This window comes from Hevea brasiliensis, chromosome 2 (assembly GCF_030052815.1).
Source record: "Hevea brasiliensis isolate MT/VB/25A 57/8 chromosome 2, ASM3005281v1, whole genome shotgun sequence".
Classification (NCBI taxonomy): Eukaryota; Viridiplantae; Streptophyta; class Magnoliopsida; order Malpighiales; family Euphorbiaceae; genus Hevea; species Hevea brasiliensis.
Window position 1 is genome coordinate 45,215,301 of NC_079494.1, and position 11,548 is coordinate 45,226,848.

At 34.0% G+C, this 11,548-nt stretch overlaps 1 protein-coding gene across 3 annotated transcripts; it reads right to left on the bottom strand.

Moving 5' to 3' along the window:
- Positions 1-289: 289 nt before the first annotated feature.
- On the bottom strand, positions 290-6,421 carry LOC110663632 (GATA transcription factor 24). 3 transcript variants are annotated; one of them, XM_021823013.2, is made up of 10 exons: positions 5,790-6,421; positions 5,032-5,118; positions 4,815-4,948; positions 4,164-4,274; positions 3,906-4,020; positions 2,377-2,436; positions 1,936-2,001; positions 1,757-1,828; positions 1,238-1,318; positions 290-751 (listed from the first exon to the last, which is right to left on the bottom strand). In XM_021823013.2, the coding sequence occupies exons 1-10, from the start codon at positions 6,063-6,065 to the stop codon at positions 686-688; spliced, it is 1,068 nt and encodes a 355-aa protein (XP_021678705.2). In that variant the 5' UTR covers positions 6,066-6,421; the 3' UTR covers positions 290-685. The 3 variants fall into 3 exon arrangements, 2 of the variants coding, with proteins under 2 accessions (XP_021678705.2, XP_021678706.2); XR_002496569.2 differs by having other exon boundaries at positions 688-751; positions 1,724-1,828; XM_021823014.2 differs by lacking the exon at positions 290-751 and having other exon boundaries at positions 1,182-1,318; positions 1,724-1,828.
- Positions 6,422-11,548: the final 5,127 nt, after the last annotated feature.

Here is an 11,548-nt window from a genome sequence, read left to right on the forward strand (position 1 = left end):
TCGTTGTCATCTTTCACAAGACAACGTAATTAGTTCATTTTTAATTCAGTTAAACATTCATCTGATAATGCAAACCAAATTAATATACGAGCGTCATGCAGGAGAAAGAAATATAGGAAACGTTGCACAAGGCAATAAACAATAATAAAAAAAAAAATAACTAAAATTGGAAGTGTAAAAAAAACCGCGTAAAAAAAACAATCGTACACTGCCAAATTGTTTTATACTTTTATTAGAGGCATCACATAATTACAATACCTTGATTATTGCTGTTAAATCAAGACTGGTGTTAGACAACAGAACACTGGAAGCAGATTTATTTGAGTCATACCAAGTGAAAAATGACAATTGAAGCAAATTGGAATTATGTAACCTAATAAATTAATCACATACAGACTGCTAAAATCACTTTCATACATACAAGATCCAGCACAAATATCAACAAGGACTATCGCCTGCTATTTTGGAGTTATCTGCATCATGTCTTCTCCCGTCTCGGGATGACTATACTTGGGGATCCAACATCATGCCTGTTTCTAGTTACAACTCAATTTGTTAATTACCCCCTCTTATGAGGTATCACTAACTTTCCCTCTGCAACACGACGACAATATGCAGTAAAATGATAGTGCCATTTACTAACCAACCCTCCCAACATTTGTGTACAGAAGCGACTTATCACCTTCTAATCAAAATTAGCAGGAATGTCCAATTCTGTATCCGAATGATTAGAAAGCTCAACCAGAGGTTCCTGTCAATCCCACAAACTTGTATATGAGATGTTCTAAAATGTCAACAGAAATCATTAGTTTGAGTGAATTATGCCTATAATAGGTAAATCAAGTTACTAAGAACACATTGTGAACTAATTGCACATGAACGTATTGGGATATGATTACCAATGTTACCTCCTTACGAGGTGCCAACAACTTTGTTTCTCTGTTGTAATACTACTAGAATGGAAGAGAGAGTATTGCACATGTTAAAATTAAAAAAGTGCGAATAGCCCAAGCTTTTAAGTGGCCACACAGAATAATTTTAGAAAGACAAATGGTCAACTCTTGGGAAAACTTGGCTTGCTTTATACAGATATAAGGTTATACATTTTGCAGTTGCTATGAACTTTAAAATACAAAGCATCAGACGTATATGACTAGGTGACAAAGTGAAACAATCATAGAGACATTAAAAGCCATGAAATACGAAGCATCCAAAATTGTTCATATAGATGATATACCTGCTCATCATCATCTGCTGAAGAATGGACAACTCCCATTGGCAAAGTACTAGACAGATCTTCAGTACCTTCTTGCAAAACCTGTATCACATGAAATAGACAGTTGCTAAAAAAGACAAGGCATATCTATTTGAGGTTGGAAAATAAAATAGTACACACAAACCAAGTAGTTGAAATGCAAAACCTTAAGGACTTTAGCAACCCCAGTATCAAACAATTTAAAAAATAAATAAAAATATAAAAATGCACATCATTCCAAGTTGCTCTGCTGCAGGTGAAACATCATCTCACTTTGTTGCATTTTGCAGCACCATAGCAATGGAAAACAAACTGCTGCCATCTATCAGAATAATTATTGAAGCAAGAAAAGGCAAGCAATTACACAAATTTCAGCCCAAAACCATCAACTGAGTTGAAAGGGCGGAGGGAGGAAGAGACTACATAGCATAACAAGCATTTAGAAAGCATAGAAGTAAAATATATTGCCTCTATATGTTAAGGCTAGAAGTCGAATCATACTACTTCCTCTGGATTGACAGAAGGATTGTTGGATACTTCAGTTATAGCCATAGAAGGATCTTCAGGAGTTCCCTGAATGCAGCATATATCAAATTAGAAGGATAAAATATGCTTTCCAGTTTATTAACAAGATAAGCGCAATAGTTAAGAAGAAAACTGCAACAGGTAAGAAATTTTACATGCTCATCCTGGTTGCCTGAGAATTCTCCTTCCATGATAGAAGGCTTGACATCAATCAGGGCTACCTGCACATCCATCATCAGTTTAAAACATGCATACAAATAGAAGTGATGTCAACACCGCCACATGTATTCCAATTGGACAAGATTAATGCAGAAAATTTCTTGACCCACATGCATCTCAGCAATCAAAAGATAAAGCCCTAAAGAAAAACAATGAAGATACCATGGTAACCTAATTATGCAAGAATCAAGACAATAAGAACTCGTATTAAGGATTACCAATATTAATAATAATGCAATCACAGTCGAACAAAATTCAGTTTTGCCCAACTCAAAATCCAAAACTTGCAATAGTTTAGGACATTTTTAAAAATAGCAGATCCACAAATTAATGAATTAGCTTTAACAAAGGTTTCAGTTCTTTGACATTGTACATACAGGTTCAATTTGGTCTATAGGAAGATTCCTTCCTCCTTTGCTAAGATCCCTCAATGTTCCCTGCAGAATCCACGAGAAAAAGAATAAATAACAAAGATTAAGAGCGACAAAAATTAGTAACACTAGAAGCCAAAAATAATCCAAAGCCGTGACTAGGGAAAAAAATTACCTTTCAAGAGTTCCTAATCTAACAATGGTGCACATCACACACTCTTCTTCACAACCAAACAGGACAATAAAAATAAATGAAAAACTATAGAAATATTCACTCACTCTATAGTCCACTTTGAAATTCCACAGTGAATTATATACATCCATGCTATTTTCACATTTCAGTATCATATTTTCCATTAAAAATGCAATATAAGATTACAGCACAAAGTTGAGTACTCATTGCTTATTGACTCCGACAGGTGGATAAACAATGAACATTTACAAAGGACAAATCAAAGCTCGACAAGATAGGGAAACTATCAAAACTAATTTACCAAATGACTAAGGCTTCATTATTATGGTTGGGAGGCCAAAAAGTTGCCTTTTAGAAAAACATCATTTTAGATGATGTTAAAAAAAGAAGTTTAGTTGTTTTTGAGTTCTTATAACTAAGACATGTCAAATTTAACTTTAAAGCAATTTTTAATACCCTATAACTAATATTTATTAAGGAGGCACTTTTCTCAACAACAGCTCCAACAAACAATGCCAAACAGACCCTAAAACAATGTCCCTATTTCATGTAATCTTCACATAAAAATTGACAGCAAAAACAAAGTAGGTACTGAGATCATGGGGAAAATGGCTCATCAGAGAAAGAGAGAGGCTTTTTTTCTAGTCACTCACTCCACCATATATTTTGATAATCAAAAGAAATCAACTAAAAAAAATCTCATGAGAAATTGTTGATGTAGCCCTTCAATTTCTATTAGAGCACAATGAGCCTTTACTCAAATGACCAAACTTGTAAGCAATAGCTAATGATTAAACCCCAAGGAAAATTTAACTCCTAAAATCATCTTTTTTTTTTCTTTTTTTTTTCTTTTTTTTTTTTTGTTGGGGGTGGGGGGGGGGGGCACCTAAACTGGACCAAGGGAAGCCAATTCCCCATAGTTTCAGGCCAGTTCGAGAGTAGTTTTGATTTTGGTTCCATTAAGATCCAGGTTGAGGCAATCCAATGATTGAAACAATTTTTTGAATTCTTTTGAAGAAAAAATACAAGGTTCTGATGGACCGGACCAGTGTTTCTGGTTCAAGTCCAATTTGGGTTGAATGGGGGAGGAATCGTAACCAACTTGCACCCACCTACACTGGCCCCCTCCCTCCCCTCCTACCGAATCCAGGCCGATTTGATCCTGTGGAACCACTGGCCAGTTCAGGTCCCTTGCTGGTTTCAAGCCCAAACCAGCCTGTGGCCACCCCTATATGAACTCTGATGCTTCATAGTTCAGCTAAACTATACTCAAGTCCGCATGAGTGCAAGGCCATCTCCAGCAGTTGCATAAAAAATTAATTTGAAGCCAACAGAAACCAACCTTATTCGCCCACATCAGGCCACAAGCATTACACAATGTCCTTGGTCCAGCTGGCCCACGACGCATTGCAGGAGTATTATTTTCACTAACACCACAATGTTGGCATCTCTGAACACTGAAACATTGCAAAAGCCCATGGGGAGGATTAAAAGCTAGTACCATAAGGTCCATAAGCAAAAAACACCATAAACAGAGGTCATGACAATAACCGTTTATGAAGGCCAAAACTAACAAAGCCAGATTAAGCCCGCAACTCACGCGGTTTCAGGACGAGGAGTGCCATCCTGTAGGCAACTCTGCACAGAGTCCCAACTTGAACCACCCAAGCTTTCTTTGAAGGATGCAAACTGCCCATTCTTACGGTGCATCCTAACAAGATAATAAATAGAAAAGAAAGAGCATCACATTTACACCAACATGTTCAAAGTTCTGTAGAATTTTCATCAATGGCAACTTTTCCCCTCTTTTCTTTTCTTTAATGTGTGTGCGAACAGCAGGACAGGGGATTTGTCTCTATAACAAATTCAATTCAATAACTTCCCATATCTAGCAGGGCTGTACAGGGACAATGAATAATACTGCAAAATATCAATGGCATAGTTTCGATGTGTAAAGCATGCTTCCTGAAGATACATACAATTCCTTGACAAGCAATATCCAACTAAAACAAACTGGTATTTAGGTCCACTAGATTAGTCACAAAAACAGCAATACCAACAATTAATGAATAAAAGGAAAAAAGAATTCCCAACTCCTAAACTGCAAAGACATAATAAATCATCTTCTCAACATTTGAAATAAAAATAGTACTTGCAAATTATAACAACTTAGTTTATCAGTTAACAGAAATATCTGCACTTGACATAATCAGACAGCACCAAAAAATTTAATAGTTTAATTGCAACATACCTCTGTGCAACCTCTTTTCGCACAGTGTATCTTATTTTCTTGTCAAAACATCTCTCCTTCCGTTTCTCACGAAACCTAACAAGGGAGGCTATTCTTCGTGAAAGATTTGAACGCTTTGGGGTGTCAACTATGCCCTAGAGAATATGGCAGACAACAAATGAACACAAGCAGAGAAGAACCAACTTAATTGTGCTTGATAATTCAAATTCTGCATTACCCTGTTATTTTGATCATAGGGTACTACAATAGTAGGTACCGCAGTGGGTATGTCTCGTCCACCCAGAAGCAAGAGCACTGCTTGCACCTGCTTTTACCAGTTGAAACCAATACATTCATTCCTTTAAATATAATCCAGACTAACAAATGAAAGAGTAATTGTGCGAACTGGGGAATAAGTCCACATAATTGCAAAAGTACAACTAATTTCCACCAAAGCTACTTATGGTAGTCACACATGCACTACCCCAGAAATCAAAAGCATCTACATCCATGCATTAAGACATAAAACTCAATGAATAGATACAAATTAAGGGCCTAGTCAATGATGCAGACACAAGTAAATTAGAAGACGGATACATAATTGCTGGAGAAAGAAAACAATAATGGATAAACAAAAATAAACGACCTTTACATAAAATTAGAAAAGACATATCTTATCAAAAACAGTGGCAATATCTACTTCATTCCAGTAAATTGCAATTCTTCGAAAATTCTATATCAATTCCCAACATTCAAATCACACTAAACCCCTAAAAACATAATAATAATAATAATAATAATAATAATAATAATAATAATAATAATAATAATAATAATTTTTTCATAAGGACACATATAGCCACACAAACAAGTCAGAATAAAAGTGATCATACGTACAAGGGCATGCAAGATTCTAAACAAAAAACAAACCAAGGAACCGAAAGAACAAGCTATCCAATTATTAATTAGAGAACGCAGATAGAAAGGCAGAAAGACCTTCTCAGGTGTAACAGCAGGGAAAACATAAACCTCCCCTTCGAAAGAAAGAGTAAGTTCACTGGTCCTCGACTCCATAACCATACCAGGTCCACCTCCAACTCCGACGTGACGCTCCGGCACGTTCACACCAGAATTCACGTGCGCCTCTTCAACTTCATCCATGGCGTCACCGTCCCCGTACTCGCCGCCGTCGTCATCCTCGATCTGTATCGGCGCTCGCACATGTTCTTCATAAGGACGAGCCTGCAGTGGCTGTGGATTCGCTGCCGCCATTCAAAAACGGTAAAGTCACCGGCGTACCTTCAGTCTCAGAGAACCGAAACCCTAAGCTAAGCTTGGAGCTATCCGTTTCATTGGATTGGGTGACTAAATGTTGAAGCTTTGGAAACCCTACCCCGAATTTGGAATTGGCCAATTTTATATGAGCTCTCGAGAAGCTTCGAAAATGGAAGAGAAATGAAAGAGAAAGACAAAGCACCCTAATAGGTAAGATTTGCAGGGGCCTCACTCGTGTTTCCTTGCAGAGTCTCCAATTTGGAATATTTTTTTTTATTTTTCTCCTTCCGATTGCTACGGAAATGCGTCGCCTTCTGTGTTACTAAATCGGGTTCGAAGGTCAAGCCGACAGTAGGACTGAGTTAATCAATCAGTAATTCAATAAATGATCATTAAACAAATTAATTATATATAAATTAATTAAAAATTAATTAAATGCAAAACTTATTAATATAAATAAATAAATTAATTAAATAAATCTAATTTATTTAAAATCAAAATTTAACATTTATTAAGATCCATTTACATAAATTTTAATAACATTTTTAAATTTTACATAAAAGTAATATAATATATAAAAAATTTCTATAAATATTTAATTATCTTTTTAATATTTATAAAATATTAAATTTATATTAAAAAATAAATAAACAAATTAGTTTATAAAATTTATTTTAAAACTACAAACGAATAACTATTAAATTAGTTATTATTATATTATTATATATATATTAGTTAATTTAGTGTTAATTTTAAAGATATTTTATTATATTATTATAGTATAATATATTTACAAGCACATAACTAAGTAGTTGAATTGATTTTGATTTTTAAAAAATTTTTATGAGATTTTAAATTTAATTCTTCTTGTCAACATTAAAAAAAATTGATTCTGTTAAGTAACTGAATTAATTGAGTCAACTGAGTTATATTGGTTTAACCATTGAATTAACTATGTCACACCAAATCACTTTCTTGCTTGGTTTAACTTCAAATTTGAATCAATTTAGGGCTAGTATATCTGTCCAAATTTAATAACTACGTTTATCTCGCCTTGCCTAAGAATTTTTATTTATGTATATAGAAAATTATTATTTACTCTTTTTATTTTAATTAAATTAATTATTTGATATTTTTTTAAATAAATTGATTTTTTTAAGAAAAACACATTAATTAGTTTTATATTTTTTTATTTTTTATCCTTTAATCTCTCTATTAAATTTAAATTAAATTTTTATTAGTCAATGTATCTAAAAGAGATAGAGAAATTACCATTATGAAAACTAAATAATTCAAATTTTAAAAATAGAAGGACAAGTACTGAATGAAATTCAAACTAATATTTTTTTTTAGCAAAATTTAAACTAATACTTAAAATAAAAAAAATAAAATACAAAAATTAATTAATATATTTTTTAATATAAAAAATTAAATAATTAATTTTATTAGAATAAAAGAATTAAATAATAATTTTTTATTATGTCTATAGATTCAGCATTTTTCCATAGGACGGCATGTAACGATTGGACTCTAATCACTAGAGGAATTGTCCGCTTTGGCCATAAGCCTCACAGTTTTGTCCCATAAGTGGAATGAAAAACTTCCCAGGAGGTCACCCATCCTAGGATTTCTCTCAAGCGAGCACGCTTAACATTGGAGTTCTTCCAACTTTCCAGACCATTCCACCAAAAGGCGCCTCTAGTGATTAGTTTCCCCCATCTTATATATCGTTACTTTTTTGAACACAATATCATCTCTGTGCTTTGCCGATGTGGGATTTGCCTAAGGGACTTTTCTCCCCCCTTTCGGGACTCAGCATCCTTGCTGAGGTTTGCCCCACCATCGCCCAAGAGGACACGCGAGCGGCTCTGATACCACTAAAATATGTCAAACCTTATCCCTTTATAAGGCATGACATGATCCCGTAGTATACTTAATGAATTACAGAACTTCGCCTACCGATAACCCATTAAATATACTACAAGGGATTTTGAAACAATTCTATTCCTTTTTAAAGGTGTCGAGCATTTTTTGTAGGAATCAGAAACTTTTAACTGAAGTTTAAAAACTAAGTAAAATATTTGACAATTTCTATTTTTCGCAAATCTTGTAAAATTTTTGACAGAGTACCATCTATATTTGGGAAAAATAGTTCTTCAAACACCTGTAAAAACACTTCTAATAGTTTATTTCATCAAAATAAACCATTACCACAACACAAATCAACATCATTTCTCCCAACTGCATAATTCAAAATAATTCTCAATGCAATTGTCTTCAAAATAATATTAAATAATTTCATTTATATTCCACTAAAAAATAATTAATTTACATTCATTACAAAACTCAAAAATAAGTTTGAACATTACAATAATTTGCATTTCATTACATACCAAAATAATATTACAAGAGTTTTTGTACAACTGCTCAAATAATTTACATACATATAATTACAAGCATACATCAAAATCTAATATACAACGGTATAGCTATAATATACCTGAGGCTAGTCACAAACAGTGTTCAAGGTGTAGCTGCAAAAATCTCACTCAACTACTCTATCTCTACTCTCACCTGCGACAGCATACAAAGCTATCGCTGAGTGGTAAACTCAGTGGTGCACAACTATAATTTAAAATATAATACAATATACATTGACAATAATTATACCCAAAAATTTTGAAATCTCAAAATTTAACCAATTTTAAAATGTCAAAATTTTCATTGTCAATAATAATAGTCACTTGTTAAAATAACCTTGATCAAAATTTCAATTTGTTAAATCACAACTAAACAATAAAAATAATTCCTGCAATTATGGAAATAAACAATTATTTTAACAAAATCATTTGTGTACAATCTAATTTAAAATCACAATTTCTTATCAATCAAAACCCATCATTTATCTCACTAACTATGCAAGACTTGTAACACCCCTATTTGCATAGCCTGGTACATTTCACTATTTCGGTGACCGGAGCCAGTCCGGACAATTAAGGGAATTAGAACCACACTTAAGACAACTAGAGAAGCCATAAACACAAATAATTAGTAATTGCTAATTAGTTAAGTATGAACAAGAAAAACAGAACATAAGAAGTTAAACGAGCCGAGAGTCACAGCGATGGGTGACCTTCTCAGGAAGGATTGCGAAGTCGATTTAAACTCAAATTTCGAACCGTAAAATATGACGCTGCGGTTCTTAGGACTATTACGAACACAGTGAAAAAGAGAAAATCACGAAAAAATGTTGTTAAGCCAATCAAATAATTAGGTCAGGGAGCCAGAAGAAATATTGAATTTGTGACACCCCTTACCCGTGTACAGTATACCCGAGTAAGTAATGCCACACGGTGTACCGGCACATTCTAATATACCTTAATTAATTTATACCATGCTTGTGAATATAATTGATGAATTATAATTTATCTTAGCCATTTATCAAAAGTATTATTTATTTGAGGTTCCGAAGATTTTAAAGAAAATCCGGCTGAGTACCGGCTAAAAATGGAGAAAACAGTTCTTCGGAACCTGTGAAAAACACTTCCAATAAACAAATTCATTCATTCTCAACTCCAATATCATCACAAAACTCAATATCAAGATCTCAACATTTCAATTTCAATTCTCATTCATCCATCACATGTGATGATCACATATAAATCACAAATAAACATTTACTTTTCCATTCACAAATACAATTTTCATAATTTACATAAACATCAATATACATTACACAAGTTTAATTTCATATGAGAAAATCAAAATTTAGTTACAAAATGTCAAAATGACACCTAGTGTCCTACCAATGCACTGCAGAAGTTGAGGTAACACGGACAGCGAGCGTAGGATAGACTCACCCGATCTGCGGTCTCACGGGCTCACGATCTGTATCTCCAGTACCTACACGTGGCAAAAGCAACGCGCTAAGCAATAATGCTTAGTGGTGCAATAATAAAATAAAAGAAAATAGCAAGAAAACAAATATGTAGTGAATGTGTATGATTCATTTGTTTAGTATGGGTATATACATTAATTCATTAACTTTGTTCACTTTCATTCATTTGGTTGCCCAAGTAACCTACACTAGACGACTGGACTGGATAACGGGTAAACTGGCGCTGGGTACCTAGTACCTCGGGCCGTCACACCATCGGTCACATATGCATCTCCCGGTGTGCAACAGAACAGCTAACAAGCTGTAAATACATCAGGCACAATGCCAAGTCTCAATACAAGGTCAGAATGGCTAAAAGCCATAAAATCACAGAATGGCATATTGCCATGTGCGATCTTCTTGATGAACCCTATTGGCATGCCAAACTATCCAAACCAATCATGTTAGGTATACTAGGGCATTTGAAACTTTTAAATTCTTCAATTTGTGCATTTCAAGTTTTGATGTCACTATTCACCTCATTGGTCAACAAAAATGTTGACTTTTGGATAGAAAATAGGTGTATTGGTTTTAACACCCCAAACATATCACATTTTGTATTTAAAACTTGTTGGAATTGATTGCCATTTCCATTTCTCAACTTAATTCTAAGAGGGCAGAAATTTCAGTTTTTGAGATCCAACTTTACTGTTCCATTGGGCCCTGTTGCAGTGGGAATTTGAAGAAATGACAAACATGAAAGTTGTTCCTTATTTTGTCTAGTTGAATTTCTTTTTTTGAATCACTCCATTTGGAGTTTTGTAGCTCTAGATATGGTCCAAAAACCACAGCTGGCCGGATTGCCAATCTGCAGAATTGACCATATCTACAGTAACATAAACAGTAACTAGAGTCACTTGGTTGGATGGGTTTTGGCCATAATTTGGGGTAGGTTCCTTCATAAAAGTTGTTTGTCTATGTCGTAACTTGTTGCTGTAAAAATTTCAGGTCAATTGACCAAATCTACAGTGAGTTATGGCCAAATGAACAGTTACTGTTCATTTGGTCATTATCTGAAATCGATTCACGGGGTATCCGGATTGGGGCTAAGTTTTGGTCCTCTTGATTTGGTCTTTTGGGCATGGTTTCTTCAGCAAAAATGTGCCATTATAAGCCTAGTTTCATGTCCAATTGGCCAAACACCAATTGGACCAACACAGCCAAAGTTATGGCTGTGTAATTGGACTGAAATTTCAGTCCATTCTTTGTCTAGGGCAGCTTACACCTTCACTTTGCCATACTATTTTTCAGTCCAAATTGTGGTCAACTTACCTAAAATGGTCACTAATTGACCATTAAAATGTTCTCTAACAATTTCCTAAGCCAAATCAATTTTTCACTTCTCAAAACCTTAATTCCCATATGAGTTTTCACAAATTCCTTACTTAACTCTTTCTTTCTTTGTATATGTATAGGTATGCACTTTAAACATAAGCTCTAGTTCACTCTAAGTCCATCAAACCAATCAAAATAATTCCTTCACAAGGGCTGCCGAAAATTCATAGTATGTATACACATAATTCTTGTTTATTTTAGTTACAAT

What these genes read in the sequence shown, in the direction of transcription:
- LOC110663632 (XM_021823013.2), bottom strand. Translation starts at nt 6,065, where the DNA reads ATGGCGGCAGCGAATCCACAGCCACTGCAGGCTCGTCCTTATGAAGAA. An exon ending in GCCTGATGTGGGCGAATAAG is followed by an intron (nt 2,437 to 3,905) that starts GTTGGTTTCTGT and finishes TGGATTCTGCAG; the next exon opens with GGAACATTGAGGGATCTTAG. An exon ending in CTGTCAATCCAGAGGAAGTA is followed by an intron (nt 1,319 to 1,756) that starts GTATGATTCGAC and finishes CATGTGATACAG; the next exon opens with GTTTTGCAAGAAGGTACTGA.